The sequence below is a fragment of the Macaca thibetana genome, chromosome 11, assembly GCF_024542745.1.
Source record: "Macaca thibetana thibetana isolate TM-01 chromosome 11, ASM2454274v1, whole genome shotgun sequence".
Lineage (NCBI taxonomy): Eukaryota > Metazoa > Chordata > Mammalia > Primates > Cercopithecidae > Macaca > Macaca thibetana.
Genome location: NC_065588.1, coordinates 112,953,318 through 112,972,058, shown reverse-complemented (window position 1 = coordinate 112,972,058; position 18,741 = coordinate 112,953,318). Strand labels below are relative to the sequence as shown.

The 18,741-nt window shown below is 43.9% G+C and overlaps 1 protein-coding gene across 3 annotated transcripts in view; it reads left to right on the top strand.

Moving 5' to 3' along the window:
- SPRING1 (SREBF pathway regulator in golgi 1) overlaps positions 1 to 18,741 on the top strand; it is a 465,726-nt gene that overhangs the window by 437,985 nt on the left and 9,000 nt on the right. The window contains exons 2-3 of one of the 3 annotated variants that reach the window (XM_050748180.1): positions 1,698 to 1,937; positions 16,321 to 16,477. In XM_050748180.1, coding sequence (XP_050604137.1) covers positions 1,827 to 1,937; positions 16,321 to 16,477 — 268 coding nt within the window. In that variant the 5' untranslated portion in view covers positions 1,698 to 1,826. Of the gene's footprint in view, positions 1 to 1,692; positions 1,938 to 16,320; positions 16,478 to 18,741 lie in introns of those variants that run through there. The other 2 variants (XM_050748179.1, XM_050748181.1) reach the window with 2 other exon arrangements.

The following is an 18,741-nucleotide window of genomic DNA, read 5'->3' as shown; positions in this document are numbered from 1 at the left end:
TTTCCCACTCCTGTCCACCCACAGTGGCCCTTCTGTTCCTCTAATGTGTCAGCACGTCCCTGCCTCAGGGCCTTTGCACTTGCTGTGCCCTCCTCTTGGAATACTTTCTCCTCTAAATGTGGCAGGGCTTGGTCCCGCAAGGCAAATGTCACTTCCTTCCAGAGGCCTTCTCTTCTCATTCTCCTGACCCCCCATAATGTTGACCTGTTTTATATTCTTCATAGCACTTATTTGTTCATGTTTACTTATTTATTTATGATTTGTCCCCCCAGTAGAATATAAATGCCATTCATGAAAACAGGGATCCTGTCTACTTGGTTCACCCCTCTGCCTCAGCATCTAGGACACTGTCTGGTACAGAGTAGCACTCAACAAATACTTACTCAATGAATAAAACATCTGTGGGTCTCCCAGATCCCCTTTTCTAGATCCCTTGCTCCCTGTCCCACCTTTCACCTTAGCAAGGCAACAAGGGCCACCTACTTCCCATGAATAGGTTTAGCCTCCGTCAATATCTTCTTGTCTCTGCAGGCAGATCCAATATTGTGGATATAGGGTGTCTCTATCAGTCAGATGGTGTCTGACTATCAGTTCAGGGCACTGTTATTGGCTGTTGAATGACTTCCTAATCCTGACCAGACTTCCTGAGGGGGCAGCAATGGTGTCACTAGGGCCACTGGTTAGAAACGACCCGCCAGTGAAGCCCCTTTTCTCTTTTGAAAAATTAGGTAACAAACTGCTCGGCAGCAGCATCTTCGTATATAAAGAAAAGGTCATTATATAAATATTTTTCAAGAATTTACAATCTCAACTTAATCTCCCTCTCGCCCCTCCCCCCATTATCCCACATTGCAAATCTTTGGGGGGAAAATAAAATTCAGTATTCCAAAGTTCTCATCCACACATTTAACACCGCCTCCTAAATCGAATGCTCGAGCCTCTACTTTCGAATGCTTGTATTGGAAGAGGCTTCGGATTCTCTGTTGGAAGCAGGCCGTACATAATTCTGGAATACATTTTGCACGCGGGATGCATCTGAATGAATGAAACGCCTTTTAACCCTCTGCTCCGTACGTCCCTTTGAAGGACTGCACCTAGACTTTTCGAGGCTTGCGATGGTTCAAGTTGCGCCCCCGGGGCCCGTTACAGGACTGCATCGAAATGCACTCAGCGGAGCATCGCCTGCATCACTTGGACTGGAAGCCGGCAGGTGCACTTCGGGCACAACGTCGCGAGCGCTTTTCATCCTTGCAACCAACACACAGCGCAAAACGCTCTGGGACTGCAAGGGCAAGAGACTACACAGACCATGCTGGGAAAAAAGAAAAAAAAATGCGTTCTCTTTTTACCTGCCCAGACAATTCAGCAATCACAGCCGCCTCATTCAGGTCCAGCCAAGCCAATCACCCGCGCAGCCCAGGCAGCACGTGACTTCCGATGCTTCCGGCCTCCTATTCGGTGGTTTCGCACCATCGCCGGGTCCGGCGCTAGGACCCGTGCACGGCTACGCCCGCTGCACTCACGCGATTGCCAGCCCCCTTTTCCTGCAATTAACCAATAGGAAGCCACCGCTCCGTAGGGACCAATTATGAGGAGATCTTGCGCGACTAGCCCATGTCGCTGCGGAGCGGAGGCGGGGGCGTAGGGCGGGGTCACGTGGGGCTGCGCTAAGGGCTGCCGGGAGCCGACTGGGCCGCGGGCCGCGGGGCCGGCGCCCTCCTGGAGGGATGGGGCTGCCGGGCGCGTAGGGGTAGGGGCCATGCCGCCCGGGCCCCGGGCCTGCCGCGTTCCGCGCCCCGGCCGCCGCGCCCCAAGTCCGCGCCGGGATGGTGAACCTGGCGGCCATGGTGTGGCGCCGGCTTCTGCGGAAGAGGTGGGTGCTCGCCCTGGTCTTCGGGCTGTCGCTCGTCTACTTCCTCAGCAGCACCTTCAAGCAGGTCAGTGGCCGCCCTTCCCCTCCTCCCCTTCCCTTCTTCCTTCCTTCCTCCCCTTTCCTTTACTTTCTCTTTCCTTCCTTCCCTTCTACCTGCCTCCCTTCCTTCGTTACCTTCCTCCTTTTTTCCTTCCTCCCTGTCTTCCCACCCCTTAACTTACCCCTTCCCTTCATTTCTTTCCCCCTTCCTGTCCTTCCTTCTTCCTTCCCTTCTTCCTGCCTCCCCTCCTTTACCTTCCTCCTTTCTTCCTTCCCTTCTTCCTGCCTCCCCTCCTTTCTTACCTTCCTCCTTCCTTCCTTCCCTTCTTCCTGCCTCCCTTTCTTCCTTACCTTTCCCCTACTTCCGTCCTCCCCCTTTCCTTCCTTCCCCTTCCCTTTATTCCTTCCTCCCCTTCTTCCTCCCCCTTCCCTTCCGTCTTTCTTCCTCCCCTTCCTCCTTCCGTCCTCCTTTCTGTCCCTCTCTCCCTTCCTTCTTCCTTTCCTCTCTCCTTCCCTGATATCCTCTTTCCTCACTTCGTTCTTCCTTCTCTTCCTTCCCTTCTTTCTTCCCTAATTCCCTCCTTTCTCCTCTTCTAACGTTCCTTTCCTTCTTCCTCCCCTTTCTCCTTCCTTCCTTCCTCTCCTTCCTCCTTCCATCCTCCTTTCTTTTGCCCTTCTTTCTCCCTTTCTTCTTCCTCTTTCCTCACTTCGTTCTTCCTCCTTCCTTCCTTTTCTCCATTCCTTCCTCCTTCCTTCCCTTCCTCCTCCTTTTCCTTATCCTCGCGTTTGCCGACCTCCCGGCGTCTGCAGCCGCGCCGCCGGAGCGTCCGAGGGTGGGGAGAGGTGCGCATTCCTGTCCCAGTCTCAGCACGGGTGAGGGACCTGCTCACCGCGTTGGTACCTGAAGCGGGAAGGGGTTGCTAGGCCAGGGCAGAGCTGGGACTAGAACCCCGAGTTGAGGACCCTTCAGCAGTGGTGACTGCTTCTATGAACACCTCGCTGCTTTTCACCTACCCGGTCCAGAGCTAAGAGAGGGCGTACATATGCGCGCTTCATCCTCGCGGCAGCCCTGGGAGAGGTGGGGTTCCCAGTATTACAGTGGGAGAAACCAAGACACAGGTGGCAAGTGTCGGCCAGCGCTGGCATGGGTGCCCTTCGTTTAATTTGGGGTTTCTGTGTCCTCCCGGGTGACTCAAAAGGACTCACAGTTCCTTTTATGCTTTTTGTGCATAACTTGATTGGTGGAATTCCACCCCTCCAACACACTGCACCCCTTCATTTTTCTTCCATGTGAGAATTTCTGGGACAATTTCCTGGAGAAAGCAAGGAGCTTGGGTGGGGAAGTCTTACCCAAAGCATTAATAAGTTTGTCTAGAAGTCCGGGTTGAGTGCTTAGTTGTGTAGAAGGGGTGGTTACGCTCCAGAGTGCACCCAGGATAACCCTGGGTTATGCTGTTGTCCTGACATGGTTATAAAAAGCCCTTCTTTTTACTCTCAAAGCTCAAGTGTGTAAATAAAATATATAAATGAATAGAACATTGATAAAACTATGTGGTCACTCTACGTTTAGTGGATTGGCAGGGGAGCTGTGAGAAGGGAAGAATAGGGAATTGTACCTGACCTCCCAGTTTACCTTAGGCAAACAGAGAGGCTAAGTGTTGTAAGTCTCTTTTATTGGCCGCGATGTCTGGGCGATCATGTGAATTACCAGACTTCTGTGACTTGTGTTTTCTGCCACCTCAGACACCTCCTCACAGTCGTATGTTGTCCCTTGTCTGTCTTGTGGACCCCTGAGTGGTGGTGTGCGCCAGGACTCCGTCCTCTGCCTTCCTCTCTATCTGACTCAGGTGATCTCTGGGCCATTGTTTAAATACTCAGGTGATCTCTGGAGGTATGCTGTTGATGCCCGTAGTTGATAACAGCCTAGATCTGTCCTAGAAATCCCCAAGTTCTTATATCCGATTGCCTAGTTGATATCTTTTTTTTTCCGAATTTTTTTTATTGTGGTAAAATACGACATAAAATTTCCCATCTTTTTATTTTTTATTTATTTTTATTTTTTTTAAGACCGAGTTTCGCTCTTGTTGCCCAGGCTGGTCTCGAACTCCAGACCTCAAGTGATCCACCTGCTTCGGCCTCCCAAAGTGCTGGGATTACAGGCGTCAGCCACCATGCCCGGCCCCATCTTAACCATTTTTAAAGTGTGCAGTTCAGTGGTATTAAATACATCCTTAACGCTGTGCGACCATCACCACCATCCACTTCCATAACTCTTCTAGAAACTGAAACTTTATATTCATTAAACAATAAATCTTCGTTTCTCCCTTTCCCCCAGCCCCTGGAAACTACCCTCCTACTTTCTAGTTGACGTTGAGTGTGTTCGTATTTGAACCAAACAGAACTCTTGATTCTCTGCCAGCGCTCGTTCCTTCCGAGTCTTCCCAGTCTCACTCAGTGGCATTACTGTTTGCCAGGTATTCAAGCCACTTCATTTGTTTTTTTCTCCTCTCACTCCCTATATCTACAATATTGGCTCTGCCTCCAGCGTGTATCCTGAATCTGCTCATTTCTTCGAAGTGTCACTGCTGTCACCCTAGGCCAAGCCACTGGCATCTCTCGTCTGGACCATTGCAGTAGCCCAGGAGCAAGTCTCTGCTTCCATTCTTGTCTTCTTCTCTTCCCAGCAGTAGGGGTGATAATCTTTAAAAAGATGGGATCATGGGACTTTCCCCAGGTAAAATTCTCAGAGAAAACTCTGGATTCTCTTCCAGGATCTCTGCATGGTTGAATCTTTTGTGTCATTTCAGGTCAGACTGTTACTATTTCAGACCATACCTGATGACATGGTGTACATTACTTCAATTCCTTGCTCATAAACCTGCTTTATTTTCTTCGTGGTAGGCATCACAAACTGAACATTTCTTGTTCATTTACTTGTTTATCTGTCTTGCCTCATTCTTTCTTTTAGACTATGATATTCTTGAGAACAGAGACCTTGTCTGTCTTGTTCATAGGCTCTCCAGCCCCTAGGATACTGCCAGCCACTTCATGGGAATCCAAATATTGATTGAACAAACAAGTGAGCCTTTTTAACTGGGATGAATGTTTCTTTTCAGTCTGGCATACTTCTGCTAACCTTTCACCTCTTGGCTCAGGTGCTGTCCACTCTGTCACCTTCCCTACAACCACCTTTTCACTACCCTGACACATCCTCTTCATTTTAAAATTATAGTCATGCGTCGCTCAAGATTTTGAAAAATGCATCTTTAGGTGATTGTGCTACACCCCTAGGCTGTGTGGCATAGCCTATTGCTCCTAGGCCCTAAGTCTGTACAGCATGTGACTGTACTGAATACTGTAGGCGATTGCAACACAATGGGAGGTATTTGTGGATCTAAATATATCTAACCATAGAAAAGGTACAGTTAAAAATACTGTATAAAAGATACAAAATGGGCTGGGTGTGGTGGCTCATGCCTGTAATCCTAGGAGTTTGGGAGTCTGAGGCAGGCAGATTACTTGAGGTCAGGAGTTCGAGACCAGCCTGGCCAATATGGCAAAACCCCATCTCTACTAAAAATATAAAAATTAGCCAGGCGTGGTGGTGCATGCCTGTAATCCCAGCTATGGGGGAGGCTGAGGCAGGAGAGTCACTTGAACCTGGGAGGTGGAGGTTGCAGTGAGCCAAGATCACACCACTGCACTCCAGCCTGGGCAACAGAGTGAGACTCTGTTTCAAAAAATCTAAGAGTAAAAATGGTACACCCGTAAAGAGCACTTCCCATGAGTGGAGCTTGCAGGACTGGAGGTTGTTCTGGATGAGTCAGTGAGTGAGTGGTGAGTGAGCGTGAAGGCCTAGCGGGTTACTAAGTGCTACTGTCAGCTGTCCACACAGGCCGCTCTACATTGTTTGAAGATTTTTCTTTAATAATAAGTTAACATTTGCTTACTGTAATGTTTTTACTTTATAAACTTTAATTTTTTTAACTTTTTGGCTGTTGTATTAACACTTAGCTGAAAACACATTGTACAGCTGTACAAAAATATTTTTCTTATTTATATCCTTATTCTATATGCTTTTTTTCCTATTTTTCTATTTTGTTTTATTACTTTTTAAACTTCTTTGTTAAAAACTAAGATGAAGCCAGGCACAGTGGCTCATGCCTGTAATTGCCAGCACTTTGGGAGGCTGAGGCAGGCGGATCATGAGGTCAGGAGATTGAGACCATCCTGGCTAACATGGTGAAATCCCATCTCTACTAAAAATACAAAAAAATTTAACCAGGCGTGGCAGGTGCCTGTAGTCCCAGCTACTCAGGAGGCTGAGGCAGGAGAATCGCTTGAACCCTGGAGGCGGAGGTTGCAGTGAGCCGAGATCGCACCAGTGCACTCCAGGGTGAGCGACAGAGAGAGACTCTGTCTCAGAGAAAAACTGAGACGAGCACACATGTTAGCCTGGGCCTTCACAGGGTCAGGATCACCAGTATCCGTGTCTCCCCCTCCACATCCTGCGTTCTTTTGTGTCCTTCAGTAACACCTAAAACAGTTTCTTCAGATAAGCTTACAGATTTATTCCCCATCATTATTACTGTGCTGTATATTTCCCTGACTAGTGGTTGAAGATGAACATCTTACTGGTTTTGGTAATTTGACTGTTCTGCATCTTAAGTGGCCTTATCATGTCCTCTGACCATTTTATTACTGGCTGTCTCTGTCACTTTGTAGGAATTCCTTGTGCTTAGGGCTATTATTTATTTGTAATGGCTCAGGCTGGGACTCTGATTCAGAGCCACGTGATTTTAAAGCCCACATTCTCAATTTGTGACCATCACGATAGAGATGAAATGGGTTACATGCAGCTTTGGTTTTGCTTGCATGGTTTTTTATTGTTTTCTTCTTTTGTTTTGTTTGTTTTTTGAGACGGAGTCTCACTCTGTCACCCAGGCTGGAGTGCAGTGATGCACTGCAACTTCCTCCTCCCAGGTTCAAGCAATTCTCCTGCCTCAGCCTCCCAAGTAGCTGGGATTACAGGCGTGCACCACCATGCCCAGCTAATTTTGTGTTTTTAGTACAGACGGAGTTTCGCCACGTTGGCCAGTCTGGTCTTGAACTCCTGACCTCAGATGATCTGCCTACCTCGGCCTCCCAAAGTGCTGGAATTACAGGCATGAGCCACTGCATACAGCCTTTTGTATTTTTAGTAGAGATGGGGTTTCACTAGGTTGCTCAGGCTGGTATTGAACTCCTGAGTTTAAGCGATCCACCTGCCTCGGCCTCCCAGAGTGCTGGGATTACAGGTGTGAGCCACTGCCTGGCCAGTATGTTTAAAAATGGGATTAAAAATATATGAGATTTTATATAAATCCTTTCTTCTGGCTTCTCTTGAAATACCAGGATACTTATCAGCACTGGTTCTGTGTCTGGTCCAGCAGCAGTTGGGGAACTAACTGAGCCAAGCTGCAGTCCTTTAGGTCTTGGGATCTGCTCTCCACTGGACCACTCAGTGACTCATTATGTCCGTCCCTGATCTCCTGGGGTAGTAGTTACCAGGGTTGTTCATAAGGAGTTGGTCATCCTTCTCTGGGCACATGGTGGGATTGGCTCCCACCCTCTTTGAAGGAGGGTGGCTGTGTGGCCTGTGTTGGCTTATACCATGTGAATTGTCACTTGCAGGCAGAAGCCGTAGTGACCATGGAGGCCATGTGCTGAGAGGGGGCCTCTTTCAGCCTGAGGGACTAGGATGAGCAGAACCCCTCGGCTTACCCATGTTAGACTTGTAGCATGAGCAAGAAACAATCTTCTGTGAAGCCACTGAGGCTTAGGATTTTTTTAAATTTGGTTTTGTTTATTTGTTTGTTTTTGGTACAGGGTCTTGCTCTATCATCCAGGCTGGGGTGCAGTGGCACCGTCATAGCTCTTTGCAACCTTGAACCCCTAGGCTCAAGGGATCCTCCCACTTCAACTTCCCGAGTAGCTGGAACTACAGGCGTGCGCAATCACACCCAGCTAATTAATTAATTAATTTTTTTGGTAGATATGGGCCCTCATTATTTTTTTCCAGGCTGGTGTCAAACTCCTGGGTTTAAGCAATGGACTGGCCTAGCCTCCCAGAGTGCTGGAATCACAGGCATGAGCTACTGTACCTAGCCTTTAGTTTTTTGTAATATCCTAACCCACTGGGTTCCAAAATGTGGTCTGTGTACCCCAGAGGGTCCCTGAGACTCTTTCAGGGGATCTGCAAGGCCAGAATTATTTTCAGAATAACAACAAAATATTGTTTGCTTTTTTCACCTTGTTGACACTTGGGTTTCTGCACTGATGGTGCAGAAGTCCTGGAGGGGTCGAGCCGGTACTTTAGCGAGGATCAAAGCAGCGGCAGCAGACTCTGCTGCTAGTTATCGTATTCTTCATGCCCATACTTGTAGTTTTAAAAAAAGTACTAATTTCACTTAAGAATGAAGCAGTCAAACTTACTACTTTTGCTAAATTTTGATCCCCAAGTACATATCTTTTCTGTATAATGAAACGGGAAGTATGCGTAACAGTGCGTTCTGCCTACAGAAATATGATGGGTGTCTTGAGGAAGAGCTTTGGCAATTGAGCTGCAAGCTTAAGTAGCCATTATTTTTCATGGAACACTATTTTTTCTTGAAAGAACAACTGGTAACACTAGTTATTCAGATTTGGGTATTTGGTAGACGTTTTCTTGAAAACGAAGTGAGCTTGTTACTTTACAGAAAACATCTGACATTATTTACCAATGATAATATTTAAGCTTTCAAGTGAAAATTAGAATTTTGGAAGATGTGTATCTGCTACCCTTAGCTTGTAACTTTCTAACACCTAAAGATTAAATCCCTGGTGATATTAACAAATGTGATTTTTTTAGTATTGTATAATGAAAATGTGTCAATTAGAAGATCTGCATAAGATCTGTTCAATGTGCAAGACAGACTCATGGATTTGAACAGTTTATGAAAAATTCATTGATATGGTTTCAGATGCCACGTTGTGCTGAAGAAACTGGGTTTTTTGGTAAGGTTTATTGAGATATAATTCACATATCATACAGTTCACCCATTTAAAGTATATAATGCTGATTTGTAGTATATTCACAGGCTGGGCACGGTGGCTCACACCTGTAATCACAGCACTTTGGGAGGCTGAGACAGATAGATCACCTGAGGTCAGGAGTTTGAGACCAGCCTAGCCAACATGGTGAAACCCTGTCTCTACTAAAAATACAAAAATTAGCAGGGTGTGGTGGCGCATGCCTGTAATCCCAGCTATTCGGGAGCCTGAGTGAGGAGAATCACTTGAACCTGGGAGGCGTAAGTTGCACTGAGCCAGGATCCACCACTGCACTCCAGCCTGGGTGACAGAGCAAGACTCTGTCTCAAAAAAAAAAAAAAAAAAAAAAATTAAAAAGTAGTATATTCACAAACCAGTAGTTTTAAAACATTTTAATCATCTTCTTCCCCCTACCCCTCAGTCCTAAGCATTCAGTAATCTACTTTGTTTCTATACTTTTGCCTATTTTAGATATTTCATATAATTGACATTCTATAATGTGTGGTCTTCTTTGACTGGCATTTGCATTTAGCATAATGTTTTCAAAGTTCATCCATGTCCTAGCATGTATTAGCACTTCATTTTTATGTCCGAATAATATTCCGTCGCGTGCATCTGTCACATTTTCTTTATTCATTCTTCGTTGAGAGACATTTGGGTTGTTTCCACCTTTTAGTTATTATGAATAATGCTGTTACAGACCTTCATTTACAAGTTTTCGTGTGGACATGTTTTCATTTCTCTTGGTATATTCCTAGGAGTGGCATTACTGGGTCAGATGGTAAATCTGTGTTGAACTTTTTGAGGAACTGCACAACTGTTCTCCAAACTGGCTGCACTGTGTGCAGTGAACTTTTAGTAACCTGCAGTTGTCAAATTCTGGTGTAGTATTTAGTGTCAGGTATGGTACAGTATTATCCATAATTTTCTGTGAAAGTTATTAAAGTAGTCCTCCCTTTTCCAACTACACATCTGTGTGAAATAGATTTTCTTCGTGTGCTCCAACGCAGACAATATATTGTGACAGATTGAATATAGAGGTCGCTTCGGAGATTCAGCTGTCTTCCATTAAGGGAGACATTAAAAAGTTTGCAGAAATATAAAAATATTGCCCCTTTCCTTACTATGTTTTTTTTAAGTGTTTTTTCATAAAAAAAACTCATGTACTGAATTCATTTTTGTTTTTAAATGAATAAAAATGATCTAAAATAAACATTTTAAGGATTTATGTTTTAATTTTCAATATGGTAGGCATCAATAGCCATAACTCACATAAACCCACGTATTGAGGTCCTCAGTAATTTTTAAGATTAGAAAGGGTGGCCGGGCGCAGTGGCTCAAGCCTGTAATCCCAGCACTTTGGGAGGCCGAGACGGGCGGATCACGAGGTCAGGAGATCGAGACCATCCTGGCTAACACGGTGAAACCCCGTCTCTACTAAAAAAAAAAAAAAATACAACTAGCCGGGGGAGGTGGCGGGCGCCTGTAGTCCCAGCTACTCGGGAGGCTGAGGCAGGAGAATGGCGTGAACCCGGGAGGCAGAGCTTGCAGTGAGCTGAGATCCGGCCACTGCACTCCAGCCTGGGCGACAGAGCGAGACTCCATCTCAAAAAAAAGAAAAAAGATTAGAAAGGGTTCCAGGACCAAAGACTTTGAGCCCCGCTGTTCTGAGTGCTCCGGCACAGGCACTTCTGCTCAGCTGGCCTCAGTTTGGGGGGTCTTCCACTCCCTAGCTGTGGGCCTTGAGGGAGTTGGGGTTCTTCCTCTGTAAAATGGAGATGGTGAGATGGAATGTACGGGTCCAGGGTGTGTAGCATTGATTGAGAAGAGGCTATGAACACTGTGAAGCTCCTCGTGCCCCTTAGCTCCGCTGCAGTGAGACTGGAAACTCGTGGAGCAGATGCGGCAGCTTTTGCCTGGAGAATAGTTGGTTATCCTCTCTGCTGCTTTGAATTCCTCTTTTCTTTGGTTTTCATGTTAATTAATGCTTAGGGGGATAACTTAAATTGTAGAGTTGGGAGACAGGAGAAATTAGTGATGATGTTGGGGATGCCATTGAGGGAAGGGTTGGGAATGGTGAATGGTACCAGGTTTCTTGGGTGCATTTATTTAACAGATAACACCAACTGTGTGCCAGGCACTGTTCTGCTGGATGGCGGAGACAGAGTGGGCAAAGCAGATGACGGCTCCCCTCCAAGAGCCTATATTGCGCTAGCGGGTAAGGAGGAGAGATAGTAAATAAGCAAGGTGATTTCAGATAATGATGTATGTTACGAAGGAAACAAAACAAGATGACATGATCTAGTGGCCGGGCGGGCTTAACTATCGAGGCATTTGATCTGAGATTAAACAAGTTTCGATCTTGGGAGTTGGAAGGGTCCTTAGAGTTCCTCTTGTGTAACCAGATGTTCTCATACGTGTTCAAATGAGACTTTCTGAAAGTCTCAGTGCTGTTTGCATAACTCCTTGAAAGTACATGAACATGTTCAGCCTTAAAGGAGCTAAGTGTAAACTGGTGCCAAGTTAGATACTGTCTAAAGTGAAGTATATATCATATAGTATGAGAGTTGCTAATTTGGTGGGGATTTTTTTGTTTTTCACTGATTACTAGGATATATATATATATATTTCAGAGTGTTTGTCTCATGTTGCACAGGGTAGAGGAGGGGAACAGTTACCCGTAATCTCACTAACCAAAGGCATCCACTGTTCGCATTTGGGCATGTTTTCTTCCTGCCATTTTTCATACTTTTTGTTTGTATAGTTGAGGCATACCGTTTCTTCACTTAACATATAAGTATTTCCCTATCTTTAAAAGCTGTTTGGAAATATGATTTTTATAACTAAAAATTTCCATTATCAGGCTGCATTTAGCCATTTCCCAAAATACTAGACATTTGGAGTACCCTCTGGCCTTTCTCCACCTCCCCTGTTTTTTTTGAGGTTCATAAGCAAGTCTCTCCTAATGACAAGAGTGCCTTATGCTTCCGTGCTTTACTGCTTACGTGGGACATTTATCTCACTTGACCTGTGATAACTCCTGAAAAGTAGACAGCACAGTTATGAATATACCCCTTCTGAAGTCAGACACAAAGCAACACATTCGTAATCACAGTGTGTTTCTATAGCTCTTTACAATTAGGAAGAAAGCCCTCAGGTACTTTTGGCTCCTGCTCTTCTCTTTGTACCTACTACACCCCACGTGGACATGTGTCACAGCATCTGCAGTGCTTGATTTTGCACTGATGTATGGATGTACCCCTTTCTCAACAGCTCTGAGGCTCTTCGAATACAGAACCAGACTGCCGTTCGTCTCTGTATCCTTAGCATTCTGTAAGAACTAGATACCTTTGAATGAATTTCGAATTAAAAAAAAACAAATATGAAGAAAAGCTTAAAATTGAGACAGCCTAATAGGATAGGTGAAACAGTTCAGGAAAGGTAGAAAGCCCCCTATCCTGTGAAGGAGTGCCCTCAGCACCCTTTGCAAGACTGGGCCTTCAAAAAAGCAAACATTGCTAAGTCATTTCTGCTACATGCCTTCACTATCCTTTTGGCAAGGTCTTGAGTATTCGTGTTTGAAAATGCATTGAAGTGCTGGGAGAATTGCTTTCCTGTTTACCAGGAATGTCATTATGTGGCAGGGGTCCTTCTGGGATGCACTTGACCGTGAACTCTTGTTTTCTTTCCAAACAACAACAGGATAGCGTGGGAGTAATGTTAAGGGCACTTTTAACCTTGTCGTAAAATCCAGTTTACTGTACTTTGACCAAGCTCTTAATAGTCTTTATGGCTATTAGTTTATCTAGGGTAGCATTTGCAGCTCAGTTTAGTTTGCACATAGCTTGATGATGCAGTTAACTGATAGGGTCCCAGTGGAGCAGAAGAGTATGAATTTACAGGTAGTTAAGCAGCATGCACCTAAGTGATTTGTCCTATACTCCCAAGGCTCCTGCACTTAGCTCCTCTTCTCACAATGACTGAGGAATACGGATGTTGTTTTTGTATGACCCGTCCTGGTCCTGCTAGTACCAGTTCTTTCTTTGCAAAGAAACAAAAGGGAGGGGGCAGAATAGAAATTAAAGCCACCTTGAAAGACGGTAAATTAAAGAACAAAATCCGGTACCGGTGGAGTTGTGGTCAAATTGTAAACACTGTTATTTAAATGCTGGTACTATTACAGATGGTAGATATAATGTGGGAAATCATTTGGCACTACATAGCGTTTTACTACAAGTTATTCAAGAGAATTGTTTTAAAAACTCCACATTTTAATGCAATATTATCTGTGCTAATAGAAACCTGGGCCTGATGTTGATCTATAGAAGATGTGTTTACTAAATGATGGCACGTCAACATGATGGATTATTAGATAGCCTCGAAAATGTGATTATCAAGGTAATGTAGGGACTTGGAAATGTTTTACTATCCAATTAGTGTCAAGAAGAGCTGAATGCAAAACATCCTAATTTGTATAAATGTTGAGGTCAAAAGCTAGAAGCTAATATGCAAAAACAAATAGAATTTATTTAAGTTGATGAGATTATGGATAATTTTTGCCTTTAGTGTTGGTAATTGTGTTTTTCAAACAATTTTTTGAATAATTGTAGATATACAGAAAAGTTCTAAGTATAATAGAAAGTTCCTACAGAATCTTTACTTAATTTCCTTCTGTTGTTAATAATCGTTTTTAATGTTGTTTTCACTTTATTTTAAATTAAAAAGAATATTCCCAAGATGATTAAAGATAATTTTAATAACCACATATGTCCCTCCCATGTTAATAGTCTGTAGTATAGTAGTTCCCCCTTGTCTGTTCTGAGACCCTCAGTGGAAGCCTGAAACTGCGGCTAGTACCAAACCCTCTCCATACTGTTTTTCGACCTGGTAACTGAGTGACTACTAAGTGACTAACATGGATATGCTGGATGAAGGAATGATGCACAGCCCGGGCGGGACGGAATGGGATGGCGTGAGGTTGCACCATGCTACTTAGAACGGTGGTCAGTTTAAAACTTAGGAACTGTTTACTTCTGCAGTTTTTCATTTAATATTTTTGGACCACAGTTAACTATAACTGTTAAACTTCAGAAAGTAAAACCATGGGTAAGGGAGACTACTGTATATCTTTCCATACCATTATCTGAGCTCTTACAAACCTATATGTGCTTGTTATCATAATTATTATCATAATATGTGTGATAGGCACATTATTCTGCAACTTGCTTTTTACCTTAATAATACACTATAGTCATGCCCTGGTCTGCAACCCTGTCTTTGTATTGAAATCATCTAGGTACTTTAAAAATACTGATTCCCAGGTCTCCACAGATTTTTCTTGCCCATAGGTGGGCTTAGGAATCAGAATTTGTTTTTATGCTGCCTTCGTTAATCTAATGTGCAAAAGTCAGGTTGTAGAACTGCTACTCTAGTTAAATAGCTATCAGTCGTATCTAAGTTTGGTTGTAACAGTATTGTTATACCCGTGTTCATTCAGTCATTTCTCTGTTACTGGGGTGTCGGGTTTTGTTTGTTTGTTTGTTTTTGAGACGGAGTTTTGCTCTTGTCGCCCAGGCTGGAGTGCAATGGTGTGATCTTGGCTCACCGCAGCCTTTACCTTCTGGGTTCATGCAATTCTCCTACCACCACGCCCGGCTAATTTTTGTATTTTTAGTAGAGGTGGGGTTTCACCATGTTGGCCAGGCTGGTCTCCTGACCTTAGGTGATCCACCGGCCTTGGCCTCCCAAAATGTTGGGATTACAGGCATGAGCCACCACGCCTGGCGGGTTTCAGGTTTTTTATACCATTGCAATGATCATGTTGTAAACATCCCTGTGTTTCCCTATACATTGGTGTTTTCCATAGGATAGACCTGAGTTTCCTGGGCCACAGTGTATGTAGATATGTATTTTTAAAATACTAATAGATCTTCCCAGATTACTTTCCTAGATAAATTTTAGTAACTATAAAGATCTTTACCATTTTTTTTTTTTTTTTTGAGACGGAGTCTCGTGCTGTCACCCAGGCTGGAGTGCAGTGGCCGGATCTCAGCTCACTGCAAGCTCCGCCTCCCGGGTTCACGCCATTCTCCTGCCTCAGCCTCCCGAGTAGCTGGGACTACAGGCGTCTGCCACCTCGCCCGGCTAGTTTTTTGTATTTTTTTTTTTAGTAGAGACGGGGTTTCACCATGTTAACCAGGATGGTCTCGATCTCCTGACCTCGTGATCCGCCCGTCTCGGCCTCCCAAAGTGCTGGGATTACAGGCTTGAGCCACCGCGCCCGGCCACCATTTTTTAAGTATATAAGCCTCTTCATCAAATTTTCAAAATTAGCCTGTTTTGCTTAAAAAGCGACACATAACAGGTTATTTTTAAAGGTAACAGCCGCAGAACTCCGTTAGAATAGTGAATGTTTCAAGTACATTAAAGAGCCTTTGGGAGGGAGTCTTATTGCTTTGTTATCCAGGAATCCACTGAAGCATTCAGAAGAGGCTCTCTCAAGCTTGGCTTGTTTTCTAGCAGTTAGGCAGCTTCCTCCTTAGGTTTTTTTTTTTTTTTTTTTTTTTAAACAGTATAGAAAATATTATAACAGTATAGAAAAGGTAGTTTCGAAAGCTGACTCCTACTGGACATAGCTTCTTCAAGGCCAGAAGAGATGGTCTTAAACTCTTGACTCCAGGGCAACTCTTCGAATTGCTTGTATGGGTAGAGGGCTGGCTGACCCGGGTGTGTTCGGCAGAGGGTTACATACTCAGTGGTCCTTCACAGAAGAAATTCGCAAGTTGACATGCTTCATTTTGCTCCTAAAATCAAACTCCTAATTCACATTTTCCCAAACGTCTTCCACCAAAGTACCTGTAACTGCAAATGAAAGGGACTTTGTGCTCTAGATGTCTGAGATGAGAGTCACAAAAGTTTCTTCTGCTCTTTAAAAAGTGCATTCACATTTTAAGTTCTGTTCCACAATGTATTTGTTTTAATATGAAAAATATTTTAAATTAATTACTTGCCATCAGAAAGAAAAAGTCCAAAACTTTTCCTCTCCAATTTTTTCATAAAATTAACACTTTTATACACATTTATAATGTGCACGTCATCCAGAAGCCACGCATGTAAGTATGCCAGTTTTGAAGCATAGCGCTAGCTTATTACTTTTTCCTTCAGGTTTATTTTATGTCTTTGGCTCAGGCTTTGCTTGTACCAGGAGAGTACAGATTCCTGTAGTGTAAGCCTTTTATAGTATTTCTGTCCTCTTACTGTAGCTTCTATGAAAAATTGGTGAAATTGTAAGAAAGGATACTGGATACTTAACCTTCTCACTTATGGTTTCTTTGCAGGAGGAGAGGGCAGTGAGAGATAGGAATCTCCTCCAGGTTCATGACCATAATCAGCCCATCCCGTGGAAAGTGCAGTTTAACTTGGGCAATAGCAGTCGTCCGAGCAATCAGTGCCGCAACTCCATTCAAGGGAAGCACCTCATCACGGACGAACTCGGTGAGGCTGGCTTCCCTTCCTCTCCAGGCGATCAGGAGCGTAGACTGGTTGGGCCATTCATAGGGTTTTTGTTTTACTAGGGATTCCTCTGCAACACATTTCCCCTCCTCGCTCATTTGCAACATTCCCCAGGTTTTTGTCTTCTATACCCTACTCATCATTCAAGGTTCCCTTCAACATCAGAGAAGCTTGTTTTGATAACTCTAACTCTTAAAAGTTCCTTCTGCCTACAACTTACAGCATGAGCACTATGTCATGCATTAGTCCCCAGGCCACTTCTGACAATCTCTCCCCAGCCTCACTATTTCCCCATCTTGCCAATCTTTTTTTCTCATCTTGATGGTGAACTCTATAGGATAAGAGCTCAGTTTTCCTTCGTGGTGACCTGAGTAAAATTCACATTGTGTTGACACTCAAGAAGTGTACTTGTTGACTGACCAGATAATTTCAAAGTAATTATAAACACATTCAAAAGGTATGACTCTTAATAGTGAAAATGTAAATCTATTTGATAAGGTTTTCCCACTTCCTTGTAAGCTGTCAGAGGACTGTGCCTGGGCAAGGTGGTGGACTAGACACCTGCTAAGCTCCTCCCACTTAAAGATTGTTGAGTCTTCCCAAACAGTGAGACTCCTGCTAGTGCTTAGCATGCACTCATGGAGCCCTTCCTATGTGCTGGGCACTGGGCTATCGCCTTTGATTTTCGCAACAGTCCTATGAGGTGGATACTGCTATCTTCATATTATAGGCGAAGACATAGCACCAAAGGTTAAGGAACTGGCCCAACATTGCCAAAGACTTTTATAAACCATAAACGTGATACCATTATCACATCAAAAAAAAGTAACAATTTCTCCTAATGTCAAATATCCAACAGTATGTAAAGTTCCCTGATTGTTTTACAGATTTTCTTTTCTGCTGGTGGTTTGCAAATAACACGTTTTTTTTTTTTTTTCAAGAGCAAATTTTGCCCTGTTTCAAAAAGTCTCAGAACAAATGGATCATGAACGTGACAGTATAGAAATTGCTATAGGTAACGTGTTAGAATCTTCATATACATAATGAATCTGAACTAAATGAAGACACTTGCTGTCTTGAAAATGAAAGCCACAGGCCGATGTGGTGACTCACACCTGTAATCCCAGTACTTTGGGAGGCCAAGACAGGAGGAGCACTCAAGCCCAGGAGTTCAAGACCAGCCAGGGCAGCATAACAAAACTGTCTCTATAAAAAATAAAAAATTAGCTGGATGTGGTGGCACACTGCAGGTGGCACACCTCAGCCTCCCAAGTCCCAGCTACTCGGGAGGCTGAGGTGGGAGGATCATCTGAGCCTGGGGAGGTCAAGGCTGCAGTGAGCTGTGATTACACCACGGCACTGCAGCCTGGGTGACAGAGTGAGGCCCTGTCTAAAAAAAAATTAAGAAAAAAACACAGTGCATTATTGCTTAAAAAAGCGGGGGTTGCGTTCCTTGCAAAATAAGAACACTTTAAAAAGATCTCAAAGTCTCCAAACCAGAGATGAGATTATTTGAAAATAAAGAAAGGAGCTGGAAGAAAACTGCCCACCTCAGGTTAGAGTGTTTTGTACCAGAATGCATTCCCAACTCAGCAGTGATGCCAGTGACAAGCTATGTTTTTAAGATCACTTTGAAAAAGCAAATCATACTGAAAATAATGTGGGTTTTGTTTTTTAACAAGCAGAGTGAAGTTTAGCAAAAGGAAGTGACTTCCACAAGATGACATAGTCAGTAGGCAGACATTGACTTGGAGTTCAGAGCTTCTTACAGGATGTGTGACACTCAGTGAGAACACATGAAATCTTACACACTCACTCTAATGTTTTAGCGCTGGGTTGTGAGCGCAGTTTGTCATCTTTTATCTTAGCTAGTGAAAGAATATTCTTTCGATTAATTTAGGTGAGACAGACTCTTGGACTCCTTGAGTCCAGAAATGAAGGAATCAATCAATCAATAAAAATCCAAGAGCTACAGGTTTTATTTTTCTCCATGAATATGGGTGAAGTAAGTAGTTTAGTAAAGAAAGCATGTAAGAACTTACGCCTCTTAGCAAACAGATGCTGCTGTGAATATTGCCAGGGTAACACATTATTAAATAAGATCATTTGCATTTACAAACTTTTAATAGGCTGGAAGTTAATTTTCAAGGCAATAGCAACACAGTATGAGGTTGTGATCTTACAGGACTCCTTGTTGGAGATAACATTTGAGTGAGTAGATGTCTGATGCAAGGTGAGAGTTCTTG